Source organism: Temnothorax longispinosus, chromosome 8 (assembly GCF_030848805.1).
Source record: "Temnothorax longispinosus isolate EJ_2023e chromosome 8, Tlon_JGU_v1, whole genome shotgun sequence".
NCBI classification, from domain to species: Eukaryota; Metazoa; Arthropoda; class Insecta; order Hymenoptera; family Formicidae; genus Temnothorax; species Temnothorax longispinosus.
Genome location: NC_092365.1, coordinates 8,198,326 through 8,224,691, shown reverse-complemented (window position 1 = coordinate 8,224,691; position 26,366 = coordinate 8,198,326). Strand labels below are relative to the sequence as shown.

The 26,366-nt window shown below is 42.0% G+C and overlaps 2 protein-coding genes and 1 pseudogene across 2 annotated transcripts; 1 reads left to right on the top strand and 2 right to left on the bottom strand.

Annotated features, from left to right (window-relative positions):
* Window positions 1–687: 687 nt before the first annotated feature.
* Window positions 688–1,302, bottom strand: LOC139817881 (craniofacial development protein 2-like). The gene is made up of 2 exons (XM_071786160.1): window positions 977–1,302; window positions 688–907 (listed from the first exon to the last, which is right to left on the bottom strand). The coding sequence occupies exons 1-2, from the start codon at window positions 1,300–1,302 to the stop codon at window positions 688–690; spliced, it is 546 nt and encodes a 181-aa protein (XP_071642261.1).
* A 38-nt stretch (window positions 1,303–1,340) lies between these two features.
* On the bottom strand, window positions 1,341–1,742 carry LOC139817880 (craniofacial development protein 2-like). The gene has a single exon (XM_071786159.1). The coding sequence runs from the start codon at window positions 1,740–1,742 to the stop codon at window positions 1,341–1,343; it is 402 nt and encodes a 133-aa protein (XP_071642260.1).
* A 4,793-nt stretch (window positions 1,743–6,535) lies between these two features.
* LOC139817879 (uncharacterized) lies at window positions 6,536–16,567 on the top strand (annotated as a pseudogene).
* The last annotated feature ends 9,799 nt before the right edge of the window (window positions 16,568–26,366 follow it).

Here is a 26,366-nt window from a genome sequence, read left to right as displayed (position 1 = left end):
GAACCTTTTTTGAGCAGAGGTACAAGTATAGACTCAGACCAGTCATCCGGCCATCGTCCAGTACTCCAGACCTTCTGGCAGATCAAGTGGAGCATGTGCGTGCTCTCTCGGTTTAGGTTCTTGAGCATTTGGGCTGTGACTCTATCGCCTCCGCTAGTTTTATGTTTCAGTCTTGCTATGGCCCACTCTATCTCCGCAAGAAGAATGTTCGACTCCCTCACGCCACATTCACTCGTTCTCAGCTCTTCTGTATCTTCCGTTGCCGCGTACTTGCCTCGGCAGTATTCCTTCCATAGTTCTAGCACCTTGTATCGATCTGTGATGATAACTCTCGCATCATCCTTCAATGTCCAGCTCTTGATCTTAATATCTTTTGTCAGTGACTTGACTTTACAGAACATGTCTTTTGTGTGTGCTCTGTTGGATGACTCCTCGATCTCTTGACACACTCTGTCTACCTCTGCATTTTTGTCCTTACGGCAGAGTCTTTGGACAGTTCTGTGTAGCTCATGGTTGTGCCTTCTATCATCTCCAGTGGTTAGACCATTCTCTTTTAAGGTCCTGCGGCGCAAGACGGCGGACCAGGTCTCCTGGCTCATCCAGTCAGGTCTACTACGCGGACCCCGGCGTTGTTTCACAATGGTCTCCGCAGAGTCTACTACGGCTGTTTTTAGTCTGACCCACATATCATTGGCTGATTCTGTTATCCGTCTCCATTTTTAGAAGCCTAGTCCCCATATCCTGCCTGAATTGCGATATTGCATCAGCGTGCATGTGCAGTGCCTTGTTGTTACTGGCTTTATGGACGACTTTGAGCCGGGCTTTAAACTCCGTAACCAGCAACTGATGGTCGCTTCCGCAGTCCGCCCCGGGTAATGTCTTGGTATTAGTAATGGACGAGCGCCATCTGGTGTCAATTAACACGTAATCAATTTGGTTTTGGTATGTACCTCCTGGTGACGTTCACGTATACAACCTTCGTGGGTGTTGCTTGAACCAAGTATTCATGATGGTGAATTGGTTACCTATGCAGAATTGGAGAAACAGTTTTCTCTCATTGTAAACCCCCAAACCGTACTTCCCTACTGTTTGGTTAAGGTGTGTATCGTGCGTAGTTTCTCCCACTTTTTCATTAAAATCGCCCAGCAGCACGGTGGTCTCCTTCCTCGGTCCCATATGGCAAACTGTCTCAAGTTTTGCGTAGAAATCAGAGATTTCTTCCTCCGTACACTCGGTTGTAGGCGCATACACCTGGATGATGTTCAGGGTGTGCGGGCGGGCACCAATTCTAATCCTGATCATTTTGTCACCAATCGCCTCATAGCCCAGTACACTGTCCTTCAGGTTTTTGCAACAATAAACCCAACTCCATTGTTGTTCTTTTCACCGTTACCAGCAAGGAATATCATGTTTCCATTTCCAGTTTTGAAGTGTCCACTATCTCTGAAATGCGTTTCACTCAGGCCCAGTATTTCCACTCCGCATCTTTGCATTTCAGATTCCATTGTCTCTCGCTTCCCTGGTTGTAGCAGGCCGCGGACATTCCATGTGCCTATTTTTATGTGTTGATTTCGCCGTACTTTGGTTTGTTTACCACCAGTAGCCCAGTTTCCACAAGAAGCCTGGTGGGTCACCCTCCTGTGGCCGGTCGCCAATTTCACACCAGACAGCCCGGAACCATCTAGGCGCCGGGGGTCAGCCGGATTACTCGACATATTATTCCTTCTATTGTCTGTATTCATGTGGTTTTCTTGGGATAATAGTCGTAGTGGTTTTCCATTGCCTTCTACGCAAGGTTATTTAGAGGATGCTTGTCTCTCACGGTACCTGTAACCTCCGCCTGTTACTCGGCGGTGTTGCTTCACTGGTTTTGGTCCACCCCAGGTATTTTATTTCCCCGGCACCCTCTATTTCTAGCGGGCTTTCCCCTATTCGCCACCTGAGGAGGTGTCCGAGGGGGGACCAGCAACCCGCACTGTATCGCCGATACCCCCTCTTCCTCCACACATCCACCTGGAAAAGCGGTGGTCGTGGAAGGCGAGTTCCCCATTAGGAGGGAGGTTCGACTTGGTGACGTGTCCCGAAAATTTCGGGGACACGTGCACCCGGTAGCCACCGCCGCCTTCAGTAATCTTATACAACATTATATTTTGTTGAAATTTTGAAAATTTTACCTTAAATGTTCAAATTTGTCATTGCGACGTAATCCTTTTATAGCGGAATCTGACCTGCTTTTGGCACGGAGATACGCCATTTGTCATATATTATTGCAGATGATGAATAAATTTTTCTCTTAATATTTTGGGGAACGTTTTACTTCTATAGTCTATAGGTCGGCAACATATAGACAATTAGGTTCTACAGAGGATACACGGAGGCTTACGAGAATAGAGTATACGGAGGCTCTATCGAAGTTTTAGAAAAAAGTATTTCAAAGGTTCTACAGAGGGTATACACGGAGGCTTACGAGAATAGATGCTTACGTCGAATTGTAGGGAGGGTGAACGGAGAGCACACATGAAACGCGTACAGAGAGTCTGCGGAGTGAGCGCGGAACATTAGGACGCCTACGGAGGGTACGTAAAGTCATCGCACAAGCCATAAATTGTAACGAGAGTAAATTTAGGTTCGATCATAGTCAGAGGAAGTTTTCGTGCTTAAAAGATCCGATAGAAATAGATAAAAAATCTATATAATCCTATCGTGTTTTTGGTTCATAAATATCAGATAACAAATCTGATACTTTTCATAAATGTTTTATCATTTTTGAAGTGAAACTTCTTTAGGCACGGTAGTGAGTTCAATTCGCGACACGAAATAGTGTAACGGAAGTGAAACTTCTTTGGTACGGTAGTAAGTTCGATTATGCGACACGAAAAGTGTAACGAAAATTTGACCAATAGGCGTACGGCGTTGGCGAGACGGTTCTTCTTCTGGCACGGTAGTAAGTTCGATTATGCGACACGAAGTGTAACGAAAATTCGACCAATAGGCGTACGAAATTAAACTTCTTTGGTACGGTAGTAAGTTCGATTGTGCGACACGGAAAGTGTAACGAAAATTCGACCAATAGGCGTACGAAATTAAACTTCTTTGGTACGGTAGTAAGTTCGATTGTGCGACACGGAAAGTGTAACGAAAATTCGACCAATAGGCGTACGAAATTAAACTTTTTTGGTACGGTAGTAAGTTCGATTGTGCGACACGAAAAGTGTAACGAAAATTTGACCAATAGGCGTACGGCGTTGGCGAGACGGTTCTTCTTCTGGCACGGTAGTAAGTTTGATTATGCGACACAAAAAATGTAACGAAAATTCGACCAATAGGCGTTCGAAATGAAACTTCTTTGGTACGGTAGTAAGTTCAATTGTGCGACACGAAAAAACGTCACGAAATAGTGTCACGAAAATTCGACCAACAGGCGTACAAAGTGAAACTCCTTTTGGATCGGTAAGTAAATTCGATTTTGCGACTCGAAAACGCGTCACGAAAATTCGATCAGGCGTACGGCACTGGCGAGACGGATATAGTGAGAACTGCGTGTAACACTATATTTTTGAGTTGCGGGCGGCTTGGAGTGACTAATTCCGTTGCATTGTTTTTGTATTAATTTCAGAAAAGTTATGGCAAAGCCTTGCCTTCAGAAGTTTCACTTCTAACGCGCGTGGCGACCACGCGTTTATTTTTTTATAAATGTTCTATTATGTTTTATGATATTTAGCATTCCACACAACACAAAGCTCCGATTAAGCTCCCAGGGAGTTCAATTTGCTGAGCTCCCGGGGCACTTACCAAATTCGACAAAACAAGCTCCCAGGGAGTTCATTTTGCTGAGCTTTCGGTAGAGCTTATCAAATTCGACAAAACAAGCTCCCAGAGAGTTTATTTTGCTGAGCTTCCGGGGAACTTACCAAATTTGACAAAACAAGCTCCCAGGGAGTGCATTTTGCTGGAAAGAACAAGTTTCCCCGGCTAACATCCACGGCAGCAACCAGACTCTGGGGGTGGCTGGCCAGCACCCCTAAGTCATATTGAAGCGTTGGGAAGGGATCGACGTATCCGGACCGCCGTTTAAGAGTGCCGAGGGACCGCCGCAAAAACGAGGAGCCAGAGAACGCTCCCGCAGGATCTGCGATCGACCGTTCTGCGCGAGGCTTTGTCGCGAACTCGCGAGCCCGCTCCTGATTGACCCGCGTTACCGCGCCGAGGGGCCGCGCACCCCCTGAGTGGGGCGCGCCATCGATTCCGCTATCGAGCAAATTTTCGCAAGCACCTCTTGGTCGTCCTCCGGCGTGACACGTCAACGTTTGATTACACGCTTTCGATCGCGCCCGGCTATCGAGCCGCATCGTGGTGACGAAGTCAAGGCCTGTGACGACGGCATCCCGCAGCGCTCGAGGGAGCAGACTTTTCGGTGAGGTTGCCGTACACCCTTCGCGTGTGTAAAGCCACGACACCGCCCTCCGGGTCGCGTCCTCGCTCGACTGCCGAAACCGTAGTGTTACTCGCCGACAAGGCGTATATTTAGCGTTAGTGATCGGCGTCGAGAGCGAGGGGCCCCAGGATAGTCTTGTTGGCTACAGAGATCGCGGATTAAAGTCATAGGCTCTTGAAGATCGCGGTAGGAACGCCGGTAACTAATGTCGAGATCGCGAATCCGCCGTTTCTTTTAGAGTGCATACAGACATTTGCGGGCCAATAAAGGTAAAATCATATGGAAATGCACGTTACTTTGCGAAGTTTATTGACGATAAGACGCGATATATGGAAGTTGTATTTTTAAAATCACGCGCGCGTAGTGACATTTTAACAGAATTTAAAAAATATAAGTTACGTGTCGAGAAAAAAACTGGTCGTAAGGTAATTAAATTACGTAGTGATAATGCAAAGGAATATGCTAGTAAAGAGTTTAATGAGTATTTGGAAAGTCAAAGTATAAGAAGACAATGAAACAACCTAGCTTCCAAAGCGCGGATTCGCTCGCGGCTGGTCAGGGTTCGGAGTAGGCGCGGAGGAAAGACACACGACTCGGATTTCTGGACAAATTAACAAAGATTTATTTTAATAAGATGCAGGCTGACATCGCGGACGGAACGGTAACAAAAATTTCTGCTAAGATATATACAGAGATTTGTACAATATAGTGACAGCGCGGGATATTTACAAAGGCTCGAGTGCCGGACCGCGTTACAGAGTTTCTCGGGCGGAGCCGGTGCTTCCGGTGTCGCGGAGCGAGGCGCGCCGAAATGGCGCGAAGCGCGGATGCGGCGATGAAATCGCGGAAATAGCACAAAGCGTGGACGCGGTGATGATAATCGCGGAGATTTCGCCCGGTGGCGAAAGGATCGGTCTAGCGCGAGTCCGGCCACCGAGAAGCGCTCGGTGGAGGCTGCAAGCGTCTGGAGGCTAGGCGGTACCCGGCGAAAAGCGCTCGGTGGAGACAAAGAAGCGCTCTGCCCCCGTTCGGGTAGTCTCGTGGAAGAGGAAGCTGGTCGTCTATCGAGACACACTCGGCGAAGACAGAGTATGCCAAAGGCTCTCTACCCTCGTTCGGACTAGCGGTAGATAGATCGATGCGTGAATTCAGGATCGGTGCGGTCGGTGAGACGGATGATCAGGAAATCGCAAAATAGCGTTAACGACGCTCGTTTATATACCCGTAGCGACGGCGTTACGGAGTGGCGGGGGTAGCGACGGCAATCGCGAGCGCCGGGGCGGTGCGGCGGAACGGTCGGGGATTACGGCGTCCCGATGCCGCGATTGCGTTCGGCTGTTTTCGGTTGCCTTCGGCACCGCTCGGCGCGTCGAGGCAGTTGCCGCGGTAAGTCCGTTCGCGGACTTTCTAACGTTACATGGAATTAAAAATAAAGTGGGCACATCGTGCCCGTTCTTCGCCCTGCGGGTGGTCAGCCGGGCGGTCTCGGCCGGATGTTAGGCCGGAACGATGCAGTTTTCGGGGTGCATCATTACAACAATTATCGGTTGAACATTCTCCGCAGCAAAATGGAGTTGCGGAACGCGCAAATAGAACAACCGTTGAGATGGCGCGTGCAATGTTAATTAAATCAAAAGTACCCGAGGGTTTATGAGCTGAAGCCATTAATACGGCGGTATTTTTACGAAATAGATGCCTTTTAAAAGCAAACGATGGTATAACTAACTCCATATGAGTTGTGGTTAAATTGCAAACCAAACGTTAAATTCTTTAGAATGCTTGGTTCTGACGCTACGTTCTTAAAGAAAGGACCAGAGATTTCAAAGTTTGATCCAAAAGGAGAAAAGGCAATACTTGTTGGTTATTCTAGTGAGTCAAAGGTTTATAGACTATGGATCCCCAATAGTAGGAAGGTAATTAAAAGTCGAGACGTTCGCTTTATCGAAGATGTAAATGATAACAAAGTAGAATCAATAGACATAGATTTAATACCAAACAGAATTATTAGAGACGAGTCAGAAATATTAGATGACGTAAAACCCATTAAAAAAGAAAAAAGTGAGTTAAAGAATGTAGAAGAAATTTCAGATTCAAGTGAATATGGAGATGAGGAAGTCAAACCTGGAGGCTAAAAACCTTCCGTGAGGAAGTCCAATAGTGGACATGGTGCGGGGAGGGCCTCTGGAAGAATCTTAAGTTTCTCGGAGCCCTCCCACTAACGCACGCGAGGACAACCGTGTAGTTTTAGCCGGTAAGAATCCAGCACTTCCCCCGTCTTTGCCAGAAAGCGGGGGGAATCTTCCCTCTCTTGAGGGGGCTACTGGGTAAACCGGGCTCGCCCGGGATCCCAGTAGTCGAAGATTTCTCCACGTTGAAAAAAAGTGAATATGGAGATGCAAATGAAATATTAAATGATACATTGAATGAAGAAGTTTCAACTTCCGAAAATAGTAAAAGGATTAAAGGGAGACCTAAAATGATTAGAAGTGGTAAGCCAGGACGTCCCAAAAAACAATATCATACGTCAAGCGTTACAATAAATTTAGATAGCAATCCAGAAACGATAGAGGATGTATTAGAAAGATCTGATAAGTGGTTGGATAGGTGGTTAGATGCCATGAGAAAAGCGAATATAGTTTATTATTTAAAATGTAATGCATGGGAGTTAGTTGATAGAGCACCGGATATAAAAGTAATTTCTTCTAAATGAGTTTTACATATAAAAAAGCATCAAAATGAGGAAATAGACAAGTATAAGGCCAGGTTAGTTGCACGCGGATGCGAACAAAAATATTGGTATTGATTATAAAGAAGTTTATGCTCCTGTTGCGCGAATACAGACGATAAGAACACTCTTAGCAGTCAGCGTAGAAATGGTTTATCACGTACATCAAATGGATGTAATTACGGCATATATACAAGGAAATTTATCAGAAACAATATATATATATAGCAACCCTCAATGTTCGAACATGATAAAAATAAAGTATGTCGTCTGCGTCGTCCTATTTATGGTTTAAAACAGTCTGGCCGTGCCTGGCAAGATAAACTAGAAGAAATTGAGTTTAAGGGGATCCTGGAGTGACGGGCGAACTCCGACGGGATAGCGCCATCATCTAAACGGAACTAAAAACGTCGATAATAATTATCGACACTTTTAATATCTGTTTTCTACCTTACCGGGATATCTCACAACAAGTGTTGGAAATACATGATACGTTCCACACATGCAATGTGTCGACAGTTTCGGTAGCATGTGTGTGACGAATGACTTTCGTGCCGCACACAAGTGCGTGCCGTGTACGTGTGCGCTGAGAGCACCGCGTACAACCGAGGCCCGTTTCTATTATTCTGTAACATTGCATTGAATATTTTTCTAGTACATATATTATGTATATCATATATTGGATGTATATATATATAATACTTGAACAGTAATTACGTCAATTAAGCTGGTCCAGCCATTTATATTGTGACGTGACATAGTCACGTCCCTTGTCCAGACGATAGCTCGACCGGGGGGAACGTCCGGGATGACGTCTCCGCCGGAGCGAGGCGGGGCGACAGCGTTAGAATTCGGTACATTATATTGTTTCCGAGGATTTCAGGTATCGAGTAGATGGCCAGGAGGAAATTGTAACGACTTGAGTCGCGCCGAGGGAGTTTACGGGAGGCGTTCTACGTAGGAGTTGGCCGGCGGGCGGGTCACGATTGGGCCCATATGCCGACGTTGCTTGGAGCGTCTCGCAGGGCGAGCGCATCAGCCCCGATGTTCGCCGGGATGAAGCCTGCCGAATCGCGAAGGAGGGAGATCGCCACGGAGCATTGCCTACCGGTCGACGGAGCCATGGCCTAGCCAGCCTGGCCGTCGTACACCGGCACCAGAGTCGCGGCCCGGTCAGCCGGACTCGAGAATAGGCTTTTCAAACCTGCCGCCGGCGAGCGAGGAAGCCACGAGGGGCGCCGACGGAAGCGGGAGGCGCTCGGCTCGCATAGGGCTGATCGGCAAGGAGGGCTTGCAAGCACGGCGCGCGCAGGCGCGGGCCCGACGTGATCCCGCCGGGCTAGAGGATCGTCACTGTCGTGTCGGCGTGGCGAGGGACGACATCCCGAGAAGACCGGCAGCCGAGCTTGCGGAATTTGTAAGGCCACTACTCGAGCACCTCGTAACTCACGTTTGAGTACACGTAAGATCGTTCTGACGGCCGGGGCCCTTCCGAGAGCCGCGTAGAGTTGCGGGAAGCGTGCTTAGAGAATCGCGTACTGTGCCGCGAAGTATTTTGTAGCATCGCGTTTGTGCAGATGAGTATTATCGAGTAAATAATTATTGAATGGAATACTGACGGAGGGCCCGGCCAACAGAGTAATGTGGGATCGCCCTGCCCGAAAAATAGTACGCGGCCGACAGTCACCGTGTGATTCGTTGTAGTTTTCGTCGTGTCTTCGTGTTTCGTGTAATAGCGTTTTGTGTAACCATGGTGCGTAATGTAGCGAGGTGTCCTTCGCGCCGAGGTGGACCGTATTGTCGCAGAACGGGGGAGTAATGTTCGCGCAATCACGTCCCGGGGCGTGAGGCACCGGTCTTGGATCTTTGGGGCTTTTCGCGGGAGGCCCGCGTCTAGCCATTTTGGGACCATTTGCGAGACGTCGTGGATGGTCATTTCGGGACCACCGACTGGGAACGATTTGGCAGTTGGGAAGTCGTTGCACGTAGGTATTGTGTCATTTTGGGGCTTTTCGCGGGAGGCCCGCGTCTAGCCATTTTGGGACCATTTGCGAGACGTTGCGGATGGTCATTTCGGGACTACCAGCTGGGAACGATTAGGCAGTTGGGAAGTCGTTGCGCGTAGGTATTGTGTCTTGCGTTCGTGTAACCGCGTATTGTGTATTGCGGTCGTGTAACTGCGGCTTATAAGTTGCGTCCTTAGGCTAATTTCCGCGTTATTGTATCTCATAGTTCCCGCGTTCCGCAGAAAAATATCTGAGAGAAAAATTGTAATTTACCGATTTATTTTAAAGAAACCTGCCGATTTATTCTGAAGTAATTTCTAAAATTGTAATTCACCGATTCAGTCTGAAACCACTTGCTGATTTATTCTCACGTAATCTTTTCTGTCAAATACATTATTTTTGTATTATTGTTATTTGCGTGTGTTAATTGTGCTACGTTCCCTCTCCTCCTCCGACCGCGATTACCCGAAGAAACTCACACCTGAGAGAATAGCGATCTTGTGAATCGTGGTGCGAGGAATCGCACCTGGCGCCCAATATTTCGAGGAATTTAGTCGAGCTACCATCTGGGTTTCTGAGAGTCCTGTCGTGATTGATTTTTCGTAAGATCATTAGTGAATAAAGCGACTGCGCGCTCCTTCACGGCCGGCGAGACTGTGAGGACATCGTCGCGGTCGTCACAGTATATATATATATATATATATATATATATATATATATATATATATATATTGCGACGCTTTTTCCCCCGGTCTCGCAATCCGGCGGAGGGCTATCGTGGATTGGCAGAACTCGCGACTAATTCAGACACAATGTAATTGGGCGCCAGGTGCGACTGATCGCACCACCGTACTCTATTTTAAACAACGCGATATCCCCGGCGATACCTCAGGGCGTAGCCTCCTTTCAGGGAATTCGGAAAGAAGGCGTAACTCAATTAACCACACAGGATTATAATAACAGGATAACATATGATATATTTAGTCAGATATAATGCACTTGCAACAGAATATCAATCGGTGTAGGTGTTGGTATAATCGGTCCGAGCATCTCGTATTCGAAATCAGACCATGCGGTAACGAGACATTATCGGCGGCGGATCGACGCCGCGGCAACGAATTAACGCGAAGATGTTGTATAAATTACCGCAAAAATGTCGGACATGCTGACGCACGAATGCCGCATAAATAACGCAATAGCCGGACGCGAAAATGTCGGATAGAGTCACACCAGAATACTAGAATAGGTGTACGCGGGAATGTCGAACATTTAATACTGTAGGTGAATAGAATAATCTCCGCGAATGTCGAATCGGCGGTAAGAGAGACAGAATAATCAAAATTAAGATAAATAAGCTAATATTCGAATCGGCGATAAGAAAGACCGAATAACATGTTTGAGGAATTTACGAATCCGAACATTCACACCACGAATTACAAACACGCATACTCGCAATACTCACACATACTTACGCAACGACTTAACCCACGAGTTACTCACGAATATTCACGACAGACACACCCATACTCACGAAAGACTTACGCCACGACGTAATTCACGCAATACGCACGCATACCCGCGATAGGAAAGACGGAATAATATAGGTCTGACGCAATGCTCACAAATCTAAATCACACGCCGACTTGACGATACGCAAACGAGCGTCCCCGTTTCAGGCGATCGTCTTCGCCTCACATTACCCGACTCTAGGCGGTCGGCCTCGCCATGCCGAACTATCGGCAGACGATCGTCCTCGCCCCGAAACCAAAGGACCCGCGGACGATTCCGCGGCTTGCCGCGCGAATCCCGAAGTTTTCCGTTTTACTCGCTCCCGACTCCCAACGAAACCCGGTGATTCCACAGCCCCGCGCCAATCCCACGGCTCGACGGTCCTACCCCAGGATATTCTACAGACGCAATAGCCTACATTTACACAACATCCGCGACACGAAATTATCACGCATACCACACGAAATACACAAACTGACTCTCACACTAATCCACGACCATTCACTCACGATTACACGAATACGACGCGTGACTGTCGACCGTGACGGGATTCCCGGGGAGGGCACGATTGGTCTCTACTTACATGAGAGTTCGCTCTCGGCGGGGCCCATGCACGAATTCTAACACGATTCTCTCGAATGCGGGCGCAAGGTAACACACGCGTTCATACCGCCGTTCACAGGTAATTCCTGCCGCGCCTAAGTAGCCGATACGTGTCTGGGGCCAGCGCCTCGAGCGAACTCTCTTTTCCTAACGCGGGGACGCCAAGGAGGTGACCTTACAGTTCGTCGATGCTTTTTCTTCAGTCCGGGCAGCTCGTAATTCGGGCGATGCGTCCTTGGTCCTCGCCGGCACAACAGTGGCGAGACCATGGTCCGTCGGGATCGCGCCGGTTCCCCGCGCCTGCGCCGTAACGTGCAGCGCGACCGGATTGCCGATCCTAGCGCTCCCGGCGTCTAGGCTGCTCGTGCGTCGCTCCTTCCGGCGACGCCACGCCAACTGCCTCCGACTCGGCGCGGGCTTTCGAAATTAACCGGCTGTCCGGGCTGCGATGATTGAGCCGGCTTTCGGGGTCAGGCTGGCCGGGCCTCGGCCCCGTCCGCTGGCAGCCCTTCGGGGTGGCGGTCACAGGGCGGTACCCTTCCCTGGGCCGCTCCTGGGCACCCTGGCCTGAGTGGCATTTCGCTCGGGTGTGCCCCGGGGCCTCACGATTTTTCTCCTGCCGCTGTTGTGACCGAGCGCGGCGTGGCCTCCGGCCGGCGGCACTCCAATACGATTGCGGGAAGGTCCGGGCGACCCGACTGGCGACCATGTTCCCCCGGCCCACAGTGGGGCGAACGCCTCATTTTTCGGTCATTTGCTTATAACTTCTACATTTTTCAATGAAATGACTTAAAACTTGACATAAATAATGTACGATTATTATACATTTAGTGTATGAAATCAAAATTATTTAATTAACAATTTTTCATAAAGCGCATAAATTATTTTTTAATTTTTTAAATACTTTTTAGTTTTTTTTTGAAAAATCGGTTCTATTTTTAAAAAAAATTTTTTATTTTATACTTTTTTAGTGCTTTATTAAATTAATATGAATAATTATTATCGCATATTTTCTTACTGCTCTGTACCCTGATGTTCTAGCGCGATATTTTATGTACTAAAACCTTCCTGGAGAATTGCTCTATAGGACAGTGAAAACCGCATTTAAATCCGTCCAGTAGTTTTAAAGAAAATCGTAGACATACATACATACATACATGCCGAATATAGAACCTCCATTTTTTGAAGTCGTACTTAATGCAATCCCTATCAATCAAATCTGTTCCATTTTCAATTTCTTCACAGAATTGTCTAATCTTTTTGACATGTTCGGGATGTCTCTGGATAAAATTATATATAAATAGCGCGTCATTGGATTTTAACTTTTTCCGAACAATAAAATCAGTCATTTCCGGATTATTCCGTACTTCCTCAGTTCTCTTTCTTTTATGTCGTTCGGAACATTCTTCGATCTATTCTAAACTCTTTGATCTATTAAGAGGCATACGCGTACGTGAAAAAGTAGAAATTAAATTCAGTACTTCGTTCGGAAAAAAAATTCACAATTTAACCAACTTTCATGCTTTGCAATAAATCTGTTGTAATCGTAATGGCTAGCTATCCATTTTGACTTTAAATTCTTCGTGAAATTTATGATTCTTCGTTTCAATGCTTCCAACGCGATTTTGGATAATTCAGTATCAATACATGATATTATGTGGCTTATTAAAGCCTCATAATTTAATAAATCAAGATTATTTGCACGCATACAATTAAAAAGTTGACGATTTGTTCGGAAATTTTCCATTTTGCGAGCGTGTTAAAGTATAATCTTCTATATATTTTATATATTCTATTTATTTTTCACTGTATCCTGAAAAGGACGCATAGTGAATTGTATAAAGCAACGACAAAAACTTCGACAAAAACGATCAAAACTTTCAAAATCAAAAAGTCTTTAATCAACTACTGATCGAGAAAGACTGACGAAAAGTTCTTATCTTCGCTGTTTTTATTTCCTCCCCCTCCCCTCCCTTCCTCCCTCCCCTCCCCTCCCCACCCCCCTCGAGGAGAACAAATAATTTAACGTAGAGCAATCTTATTGGCCCATGGATTTACAGAATGCGCAGTACTCCAAATACATTTATCCAATAATATTTATTATACTGCTATTATATTAATTAATGTAATTAATTGTTATAAAATATGGATGAAATTAATCGTTATAAAATAGCAATAATTAAACAAATTATATATCCCCCTTCGTCTTTCTTTTATGAGAAAATAGACATCCATATTCACTCGACATGATTGAACGTCGTCCATTGAGTTATTCATGGACGACGTTCGACCATGTCGAGTGAACTTTGAAATCAATTATCTCAAAAAGAGGGACGAAAGGGGATGAATGATCATATATGGCCAAAAACTAGACACTTTGCCCTATCAAATGGCGCAGAGCAAACCTTAATCCATTCTAATCCACAAACTTTCTTCCTGTTTGAATATTGAAGTAAGAAAATTTTAATAGTCGAATATGTCGTGAATATTTATTAATATATAATGGTACTCAAATAACATAAAACTAAAATAAATATGTTTTTTGAACCCTAATAAATAAGTTCTGATAGGCATTTAACTCATATTCGCAGTTATACTTTCGGCGGAGACTTTAGAAAGTAACCTATCGAATTACTAGAATTTCAGTATTCACGAAAATGTTATACTTTATCAGATCATTTTGAGGAAATAACAAAGGATAAAATCAATTATAAGTACATTTATTTATAGTTTAAGATATATATTAACATAAAATCTCGTCAAAATTTGAATTATACGTTTTTCATTTTTTCGTCCAATATCCGGTTTTTGATAGATTCGCCCCACTGTGCGGCCGCCTCCTTAGTCCTGACAGTTTTTCCACGTGGCGGCTCGCGGCCGTTACAGCCTGATTCCGGTCACCACAGGCGATCCCTTAAAACTTAAAGGCTAATTAGACCAATTAATACTACGCACCGCTCCCCCCCGCTCCGAGGAGGAGGCACCCTCGGTCGAGCCCGCCCGGGGAGTAGACGCGACTTGTCACGTCACAATATATATATATATATGAATTACAGCTTGATAATATTGAAAATGTAGAGCCAATAGAAAATAAATTTGCCAATAGAAACGATGAACTTGTAAACGACTTAATTGAAAGCAACACAGTTGATGATATTGAATTGAATGAGGAAGAAGAAAAAGATAATAATGATAGTAGCGACAGTAGTGATAATGATCCAAGTTTAAGTGAATTAACTGAGGAATCAGTAGTACAGCGTATGAGAGATTTTGAATCTGACAATGAAATTGATAATGAAGAAAGTGGTCAATTTATTAAGGACATAACTTCTTGGGCAATTATGTTCAACATTTGCCACGTTGCTCTCGCGGCACTTTTGTTTATATTACGAAAATATACGCAATATTTATTTCCGAAAGATCCTCGAACATTGCTTAAAACGTCAAGGCATACAGAAGTCGTTGAAATGGGTTCGGGACAATATTGTCATTTCGGCTTACAAAATGCATTAAAAAAAATGTTAGATGAATATATTAAGGTTTTAGGCCGAATGACTGTTAATCTGGATATATTTATAAACATTGACGGTTTGCCAATTTCCAAATCAAGCAATTCTGCTTTATGGTTCATTTTATGTTCAGACACCGTTTTAAAATCAGTCTATTGTTGGAGCATACTACGGTCAAACGAAACCGCAGTGTAACAATAATTTTTTACGACATTTTGTTGACGAAGCAATTTCTTTAAGCAATACTGGACTTTTTTATAATGGAATTAAAGTAAAAATTAATTTTCATGGTTTTGTGATGCGCCAGCAAAAGCTTTTATTTTATCAATAAAAAATCATAACGGTTACAATAGTTGTACGCGATGTACTATTACAGGCGAGTACTTAGATGGACGGTTATGTTTTCCAGCGACAAAAATTGTTGATGCTTTAAGGTAATCCTAAAGCCGTGATCCTAGCCGGTTTTTTACAGTTTTTTTCTTAGCACTAATCTTTTAATTGGCTTTATAGAAATGCAAAATTCTTGTCTAGAATTAAAGTACGCATCAAAATCTAGGTCATGGTGGTCGAATTTATATCGAAAACGAAAAAAAATTAATATTTTTTGTTATACGTGACGACCACCACATATAAATTCGACCACCATGATCTAGATTTTGATGCGCACTTTAATTCTAGACAAAAATTTTGCATTTTTATAAAGCCAATTATAAGATTAGTGCTAAAAAAAAAACTGAAAAAAACCGGTTAGGATCACGGCTTTAGAATCATCTTAAGGACTAATGAAGATTTTGCTAATAATAAATACAATGATTTCCAAACTGGTGAAACAATTTTAAAGCAGATTCCCAATTTCGGATTAATTTCTAGTGTACTACTTGATTCTATGCACTTGATATTTTTAGGAGTAGTGAAAAAATTGATATTGCTTTGGGTTAAAGGTCCGCGTACTGTACAATTAAGTCAACAGTTCTTAAATCAGATTTCAGGGGCTTTATTAAATTTACAAAATAGTGTGCCAAATGATTTTGTTCGACGCCCACGATCGCTAAAAGACGTAAAATTATGGAAAGCAACGGGATTTCGCCAATTTCTTCTGTACACTGGTCCAGTTGTGTTAAAAGGCATATTAAGAAAGGATATGTATATCAATTTTATAACATTACATATTGCCGTAACAATCCTTGCTAGTTCTGTTCTTTCAAAAGATAATAATAATATTATATGGGTTCAAATGTTAATGGAGTATTTTTTAAAATGTTTTAAAAAAATTTACGGAGCTAAATTTATGTCTCATAATTTGCATAATTTGTTACATATTTGTTCAGATGTGCGGAAGTATGGACCCATCAATGAGTTTAGTGCTTTTAGATTTGAAAATTACATGTTAAACATAAAGAAAATGCTTCGAAAAAATGAGAAACCTCTTCAACAATTGTCAAGAAGATATTCTGAACTCAAGAACTGTAATATGCCTATTAAGAAACGGAAAAACAGTAATGAAATTTATTTTGAAAAAGCCCACTCAAGCGGACCTCTAATTGACAGTTATAATTTTTCTTGTCAGTATAAAATATTACGCACTAAAACATATACGATCTATTCCAATAGCGCTAGTAATAATTGTATTTCATTTGAAAATGGGACTGTAGTGTCAGTTTTGAATTTAGTTAAACGTGACGATAATACTAAATTTATAATTGGTAGTGTTGAGGATAGAAACCGAATTCTGTTGCGAGAGAGGAATTGTTGGGCGCCGTATCCTTGCCAGCGGCCCTGATCGCGAAGTGAGGCGAAAAGAAAGGGCCATTACCGAAATATCGCACACGGCCCTGCCATGGAGCGTCGCCCAATAATCCTTCGCTCCCGTTCAATTTGTGCGAACTCATGCGAGTCATGCGCACGCGTTTACGCGCTTTCGTGCAATAGTTCGATCACGGATCGATATGATTCGTCCTCCCTGTAACGCACCCGGCTCCCCCGCTGAGCCACCCTCATGCCGGAACACGACCATCCGCCGGCAGGCAGAACAGAAATCGCTCTCGCGCCGTAAAGTCTAAATCCGTTCGCCGCGATCCGCATCCTCGATCGATTGCCGCGCGAAACGGAGGTCATACGCTCCACCAGCCGTCTTCAACGGGGAAGTGGACGACCTCAGTGAGCGAGAACGCGCTTCTCCTCACCGACTCGGTGCACGAAAACTTAATTTCTGAGCGGGACTCGTCGCTCTCTGAGCCGTCCCCCAGCGTAACGTTAAAGCGTCGCACGTGATACGCCGCTTAGTGAGATCACGCATAGCTCACTATATCTGTAAAGACCGACTGTGCTTACTTGTGCTGTGATTAAAGATATTTAGCAAAGAAACGGCGGTATTCATTTGAAACTCCTCGCCGATCAGCGATACGCTTCGCGCCCTTGTCAGGGCGGAATCCGGCAAACATTCGTGTCCCAAGGCTCCCTTGGCCGAGCACGAAACAGGTAGAAAGCTTAAAGTAGTAAAAAATTTGTATTCTGATCCTGTCTATCCTTGTGCATCAGAACAATTGGGTGTGCAAGTTATGCGCGAAGACACTGCTGTATGCCTTTGGCCATGTGAAAATATTCGAAATAAAATGTGGAAAATGCCGTATAATCAAAATCAGTTTGTTGTTTTCCCAGTGATACATACTTAGAAATGACCAATAATGCGATCTTTAAAATAGGATATTAAGATTTTTCAATGATATAAAATAAATAACATATTATATATTATAAGATATCTGTATAAATATGTATTTTTTTTTATGATAAGTATATATGTAGGGATAAAAGCCATAGTAGTGTAAATCAAAGTTTTAAAAATATTGACTCGTGTGCATAGATGCAATTATATATTGTATATGGATTGCATCTACGTACACGAGTCAATATCTTACAAATTTTGACTTACACCGCTATGGCTTTTATCCCTCCATATATATATATCGAAGTTAGGTTGAGAACCTGTAATATACTGTGTCTTGCCTTTTACATGTATATTTAGACACATATATATAATTGCCATATATTTGTATTCTTACGTTCACAGTAAAGACTAGTATTATATTAATATTATTATTATTTTATTAATATTTGATTATTTTAAATACGTGTATTTTTATATAAAAATAGTTGCATTTAAAGTATATTTGTATGCATGGTGTGTTGTGACTTTATATATGCAGACCCCAAGATAGATATTTCGCTATACTTTTTATATTGTAGAGTACAATAAGTAAGAAGCGATGAGTCGTTCCATCGTCGAATTTGAGGATGGACTGCAGTTAGTGCCTAGCAATTGGTTAAGAGGAACATCGGAATGCTTCTGGCCAACGCACGAGAACATAAAAAGACTTCATAAAAATATTGCTGAATGCAAGGAACTAGATGATGAAAATTGGGAAATCGTAAAAGTTGTCCGTATTTTTGGAAGGGCAAGTGAGTAAATAAATGACTGCTTCAAATGCATATTGGTTTAACATAACAAAAATAAATTTTTCTATAATATATGTATCAAATATAATCACTGCATTGTATACATATAAGTAACTAATAAATGCAAATATAATTAATACATATATAATGTGTATATAAGGCAGTATATAAATCGTGTATATATATATATCCATCCATCCTCAGTCCTATTACTCGTGTCCGAGCGTGGTAACTTCTCTTCATATACATGTGTTGCGCACGTGGATTATACACATTGTATATGGGACCTACAGTTTAACGCCGATTCCGAACGGCAATTTTTAGAGAAGTTTTCGTGGCAAGACATACTCTCGGTGGTTTGCCATTGCCTTCCGAGAGGAGAACGAGCGAATAAAATTTTCTATTCCCTACCGGGAATCGAACCCGGGACCTTTGGTTCAATAGACCAGTGCGCTGTCTACTAGGCCACGCTCGTCCTATATATATATATATATATATATATATATATATATATATGGGGCAAAATTTGTCAACCAGGCCACCGACCTGCCCATAATTGTTTTCATCGCAGAAAAACTACCTTGCGCCTAGAGGTAGCTATGAATAAGAGCTATCGAAAGCCGTGTGCAACTTTGCAGAATTCAATGTGGCGGTACCAAAATGGCGACCGAAACATCTGAAATCCATTAACGGCTTCAATGAAACTATTAGAAAACGAAGAAAATCGTGATTAAAACAGCTCTAAAATGACCTGTGTTAGAGTTAATAGTAGGTTGACCACGAATCAGTAGCTGGGTGATCGAAATTTGGGATGGTAATCCAATATGGTGGCCAGAAACTGCATTTACGCACCGCAAACTACTGACAATTGACCGGATCCACTTGAAAATGGTTGTGCGGGTGGTTCATGGACTGTACATGACAAATCCGATCCCAAAGAAGCAAAATCCAAAATGGCGATGATCGAAATCCAGGATGGTGATCCAATATGACGGCCGATCTACTCTGTATTGTAAATCATTGGAAATTCAGCAGATTCACTCAAAATTCGAATTATAAAATTGGATTCATAAAAATGGATTTGACACCTAGGGAAAATCCTTTTCACAACACCTTCACGGAAAATTCGACTTTCCATGCCTGTAGAGAGGGGCGAAAGTGGTCAATTTCACGCCAGGGCGGCCATAGCGAGCGGAAAGTAATAACTTTCCTCCCTAGGGAAGAAAGTAGCAACTTACCTCCTTGTTTAGCGGGTGGAAAGTGAGCACTTTCCGCCCGCTATGGCCGCCCTGGCGTAAAATTGACCACTCTCGCCCCTCTCTAGGCATAGAGGTCGAATTTTCCGTAAAAATGTTGTGAAAAATATTGTGTGTACCTCGGGTCGAAAGCTTTTTCAGACTCGTGTGATTTGCTGCCCTCGTCTTCGGCTCGGGCGGCAAACTTCACACTCGTCTGAAAAACGCTACTTGAGTTCTGCTGAATTTTGGATCACCATCCTGGATTTCGATCATCGCCATTTTGGATTTTGCTTCTTTGGGATCGGATTTGTCATATACAGTCCATGAACCACCCGCACAACCATTTTTAAGTAGATCCAGTCAATTGTCAGTAGTTTGCGGTGCGTAAATGCAGTTTTTTGGGTAATTATTTAGTTTAGGGGCCTCACCTCAAATCTCGATGTAAATATGCTCAATCGACGCGTTTTTGTGCGAAACGAAAGAATCTGGCAGAAAAAAGTGTCGCTCTGCCCCGCGACGCGAGATATTAAACGTTAAAGTTGACAGGAATCAGGTTATGATTCCTGTCATACCGACGACATGTAGCAACATTGAACGTGCCCTGCGGCCACATGCGCATGCTCAGTGGTCGCACGCGCATGTAAAACTGCGCCAATTTTAAATGAATCAATCGTGCAGAATAACCAAGCATTTCGATTCAAGCAGTTAGGTCTCACGCTGGGAGTTTTATTAGTTTAATTATGCGTGGGAAGCACACACACACACACACAACGGGGGGGTGAAGGGGGGGCCTTCGGCCCCCCTCCCCCGCACCCACCCCGCCGGTAGGCTGCGTGGACCTCGCTTTACAACATAAAGTACATGCTAAGTTGTAAAACGAAATTATAAAGTACATGCATGGAGGGGTGCAAGGAGGTTTACATGCGTGAGCGCACGTGAACAGAAAGACTTTTCTCCCCTGCACCCTTCCCCTATTGGTCGAATTTTCGTTACATTTTTTGTGTCGCATAATCGAACTTACTACCGTGCCAGAAGAAGAACCGTCTCGTCAACGCCGTACGCCTATTGGTCAAATTTTCGTTACACTTTTCGTGTCGCACAATCGAACTTACTACCATACCAAAGAAGTTTCACTTCCGTTACACTTTTTCGTGTCGCGAATCGAACTCACTACCGTGCCTAAAGAAGTTTCACTTCAAAATCTTGAGCCGACGACATTACAAATTGCAACCTGCAAAGTATGCGTGTACCATGAATTGCAATTGCACCATGGTGGACGGAAAGGTGGTTCAGGTAATTTCTGGAACATCTTCTGCATCAGTATGTTGTCTATGCGGCTCAAAACCAAGTAAAATGAACGATCTTGAAAGACATCGAGAAATTAAAGATGTGACCGCGCTACAATTTGGCTTATCAACGCTTCATGCGTGGATAAGATTTATGGAGTGCGTATTACATATTGCGTACAGGCTACCATTTAAAAAGTGGACTATTCAGGAGGAAAACAAGAGTATAGCACACTCCACTAAAAAAACAAATACAACAAGAGTTTAGAGAGCAATTAGGACTGCTTGTTGATGTGCCTAAGCAAGAAAGTGGGACAACTAATGATGGCAATACTGCTAGAACGTTTTTCTCTAACGTAAAAGCTACTAGTAAAATCACCGGTGTAGACGAGCAATTAATACATAGATTCCATGTAATCTTGCAAACAATGGCATCTGGGGAACATATCGATGCAATTAAATTTGAAACGTATGCTTTGAAAACAGCGAAATTGTACGTATCCAAGTATCCGTGGTATTTTATGCCTGCGTCAGTGCATAAAGTATTGTTACATGGAGCAAAAGTTATTGAAGCATTGTCGCTCCCTCTAGGATTTTATACGGAAGAAAGTCTGGAAGCCCGAAATAAAATTGTCAAGTCCGTTAGGGAACATGGAACGAGGAAAGATTCTCGAATTCACACAAATACGGACTTGCTGCATTTCTTGTTAGCCTCGTCCGATCCATTAATTGTAACGATCAAAAAAACGAAAGAAAAATAAAAAAGACCGTTACATGCAGATAGCCAAAATATGTTAAAAGTGTCGGTATAATTTTCATTAAAAGGCGTTAAAATCGGTTTATTCTATAAAAAGTATGAAAAGTAAAAAAAATTGCAAAAAAGAATAAAAAAAAACTTAAAAATACAAAAAATACAAAAAATACAAAAAATATAAAAATACAAAAAATGCAAAAAACAAAATGGAGTCAGGTGATCACTACGTCCTCGTTCGTTGACTCTGGGTTCGGCTGAAAGCGATTAATTTATGAAATAATACATAAAATAATCGGCGCAAAAAATAAAACTCTATGCACTTATTGCATATTATTCAGATGCTTTTAAAATATCGTACTCTCGAATTAGGTGCTCCTACCCATATTTTAAGAAAAAACTCAACTTATTACAACTCAGTGGAGTACTTTTATGAAACTAAATGCAATAATTGTAGTCCTACATATACAGGAAACACAGGGTGTTGAAAACACAGCGATTTATCGACGAATGAAAAATGGCGTGTTGCCATCTATGGTATTCGCCAGTAAGCAACTGATTCCGTAAACACTCTACGTAAACACTCTATAGAGACTCATACATGGGTCTAGTGACATTGGTAGTGCATATGTTTCGCACGCAAAGGCGCTGCAATACTTGGTTTCCGCGTCCGTATGGCGCTGCGATACCTGACTTCCGCGTTCGTTACGGAAGTATCGAGCTTGCGTAGCAACGATCGTCATTGTATCAATATCTTTCGTTCACGATCGTCTTTATATCCACATCTTTTGTCCACAAAAGTCGCGCGTTTCGAGTCGTGTCGTGTATTTTACCCGTTTCTAATATTCTTTGTAAAAAGGATATTGAGTCGTTCAATCAATCGTTTAAAGTTATACTCAATCGTAATTACAACGACGAATATATTACATACGGCAGCACGACGTAAGGAAAGGCGACTACCGACACTGGAAAATTATCTGCCATTGCCAGATATAAGGAAAAGGCATCCGCCATTACTAAAGAAGGAAGGACGATTGCAGAATACATTCGATGGAAATATATTTCCGACTTTTCACCTGAACGGCGGTATTCCTCCTCTTTGGAGTCGGCTTTCACGTAAAGTGAAAGTTCGCACAGGTAACTCTCGTTATTCGTAAGGGGACCACTGATAAAGTCGCTACAAACGTTAGTTAATGACTATCTTTGGTTCCAGAATATTCGAGAGCTTTCTTTCATATTGGATTTTGGATGTATAACATCCATTCTTGCGTTTCGGCAAGGCATTCAATCCAATATCCATTCTTGCGTTTCGGCAAGGCATTCAATCCAATATTTTCGATCAATCGGTGGCCACTGTTTAAGACAAAATTCTTCTCATTTCACTTGAGTAATCAAGTATAAAAAGAATTTGGTTGCAACCACGCGTATTTAGTATATTCGCTTCTTTTTATTGTACAATTACGTATGTTGTATAAAGATTGTAAGGATTCGTTAAGATATTAATTGAGAATTAACTCATCGAAACTGTAAAGTTAATATTTCGTAAAATAGTACATGTTCACATTATTTAATGCACTCTATTGCGATTCAATAGTCAGTATATTCTTTCTTTATCATAAGTTGAATATCGTTAAGTTCATTCGAAACGAAGAATTATTTCAGAAACATTATCCAATGGTTAAACCATGTTATGCACGATTGATGATATCTATATGAATATATGTCAGGTTGATTATGGATTAATGCATTGAATTACTAAAGGAAAAAAGGGTATATGTATTGGTTAAGAACCACTTATTTTTTTTTAACATTGATTTCTCTGAAATCTATTTTCTTCATTAGGAAGATACCAAATTAATTCATGCATTATTCCATTTCTTCTATATATTAAATATATTTTGAATTTATACTTGTATTATATTGTATTTTGAAATGTTTTGCATTAATGGTCCTTTCACAAATATAATTTGTTTTTCAAGGTTTTCTCTTATGCGTTACAAATATTCAATGATTCTCAGTGCTTCTAATTTGTTTAAGTGAAATTAGTCTTGCGTAATTATTGTATTGGAATTTATGAAAGAAATATCTCCGGCAACGGATATATATTTATTAAAGTGAACGGACTATTAATAATTGAGTTTCCTGATACTTAAATTATGTATTTCATTTATATGTGATGTATATTAATACCGCGTTATACTCTCAAAGTTCTAAAAATTATATTCAATCAATATATCGAAAGGTTACTTTTCAAACGAATTACACTAGTTGAGTTTTCTTAATAACCAGTACGATTTTACGTTCTTACTGGAGCGTGTACACAGGGAGACTACTTCAACATAGAATTAATGAACATAAAAACAATATTTATGGAGATGATGAGAATACAGAGAACTTCTATACATAGAGTTAAAACACAGGACGCAATTTCAATTTTAAAAACACAATATAAGTTAATTTTAAAACTTATATTGTTTTTAAAATTTTTTTTTACAGTTTTTCGACTTAACAATTGTAACAAAAAGTAGTATATCGATCATTCTCAACCACTTTCTTAACTTTTATTTTTCATTGCAGTTAAAATTAGTCGAATATGCCAGGAAGATTTATTACAAAAAACTTTACACTTATGCAATTATACGGTTAAGAAATTAATCGATTTTATTTCAAAATTACTATTTAGAATTTGAGTTCACTATATTGGATTCATTATTTTCAATTTTTAGATTTCGACCTTAAATTCGTAATCAGCGACCTTGAAAACAATCAGATAAAAATTTTATAAAAGATTTGCAACATTTTTACAATTTGCTTTCGCCATATTGGGTCCGCCATTTTGAATTCATAAATTTCGACCTCTGATTCGTGATTAGTTACTTCGAAAACCCCCCAGATATACATTTTTATAAAATGTCCTACATTTTTACAATTTGATTCCGCCATATTGTATCCGCCATTTTGAATTGCTTAATTTCAACCTCAGATTTGTAATCAGCGACATCGAAAACCGTTTATGCATTTCTTCCGACCCAATAAACAGTTTTATGGATGACAGGGGTAAGGTGATTGGTCTGCACATCAATTTTTTATTAACTTCGACAGTTGATTATTATCAATGAACAATTGTTTTTTTTTTTTTAATCGGGCTCGACAAAGTTGTAAAGAATTTTATTACGCACATTTAAAAAAAAAAAGTTTTGTTTTGGTCAAGAATTGCAGTCTAAAAAGTAGTTTGTCCGCGAAACTACCATTTGGCCCCACTGTGCACCGCCAGCCTTAACACGAGCAGCATCCAAGCGAATAAAATCAAAACCGGAAAAATTTAGTTTGGTGTCAGGATGTAACCACGTTTCCGTAATAAGAGCAATGTCGATATTATTAGAGCAAATAAAATGGTGTAATTCCATTTCTTTGTTATTAATGCTAGTGGCATTCCACAAGCAGATCTTTAGAGGTGAGGTAGAAGGGAACATTTTAATTTATAAGATCAGCTGCCTCAACGAACTTCTGTAGCTTACTGAGACCATCTGTACACGTAGCAAGTTTTTTATTAAGATCTCTTATGATATTGAACATTGATTTTATATTAACTAATTTACTCAGTTTTTTTATTTCGAAGATTAATCCGTTAAAATCTGCCATGTCACCTGAGTTCGCAATGTCACTCATGTTGTTATGGTTAATTTGTTCGTTAGACCTTTTCAAGGTCTCGGCATAAGTTCTAGGGGGCGAATAGAAAACATGTTTATTCGTTATTTGGGGCAACTGAGCTGGTCTTAGGACGTTGGCCCCTCAAAAACTAATTTATTTTTTGTATATACGTTTAATTTTAATGATTTCATGCATTTTGTTATTGATTTTTTGTAGTTTCGCTGAAGATGGTCCAAAATTCGGACCGAAACGTACGGTTTTAAAATTTAATTATTATCATAAATAAAGGAATTAACCTTTGTGCACCGTCAACAGCGCTTGGCTCTTACTTAGCCCGTTCCACACTCTCTTTGATTTTCAATAGAGCCTTTACACGGATTCAATTTAGTAATTAACATGTAATAATGGAAGGATTAGATAAAATGCACAGTCGATTTTTAATGGAATAAGAAAACCTTTGTTTTGTATCGATGAAACTGGTCACATTTCTAAATTATCTGATAAATTTTCGACAACAAAGATATGTAATTTTGAGGAATCACATGGATAATTCGGCAAACTTGACATGCTCATAAACTTTCTACCAAGAATCACAGCATCTTCATGGAAATACTCTATACTTTGCATACAAACAATCTTTATGGAATTATTTTCTTTGATGTAACAGTGTTTCTCGCGGGCATGGGCGGTTCGCGCTCCGACGGGTGCGTTGGAAGGATCGTGGGATCGTGATGGGTCAAAATGACGTCTCGCACCCTGAATCAAACGGCTCTTTATTTTACACACACAGTTTCCTTATTGTCACTAAGAATCTCGCAACACGCGGCGTCTTACGATCGCGGATCGGAACTGGTCTCACACAGCACGTCGCGCACGCAGCGCACATCCCCACATATCGGCGATCGCAAACGGGAGAAAAGTTCAATGAGCGCATAACTCGCAACGCCGGAACACACTCGTGCTCGACAAGATGGATATGGGCGACGCCGGCTCGCCAGACACAACGCGCGTCGCGTAATCTGACACGTAGTCACGGGTTGACCCGGCAGACATCGCCATTTATGCATTCATGATCGCGCGCGAAGCGAGCATCATTACGAACGGTTCATCCTGCGTTCCGTCCACATCGGTGCGATCACGCACAGTCAAACCGGGCGAACTTCGCACAGCGAGAGTTAGAACGACGAGTGGCTCCGGGCC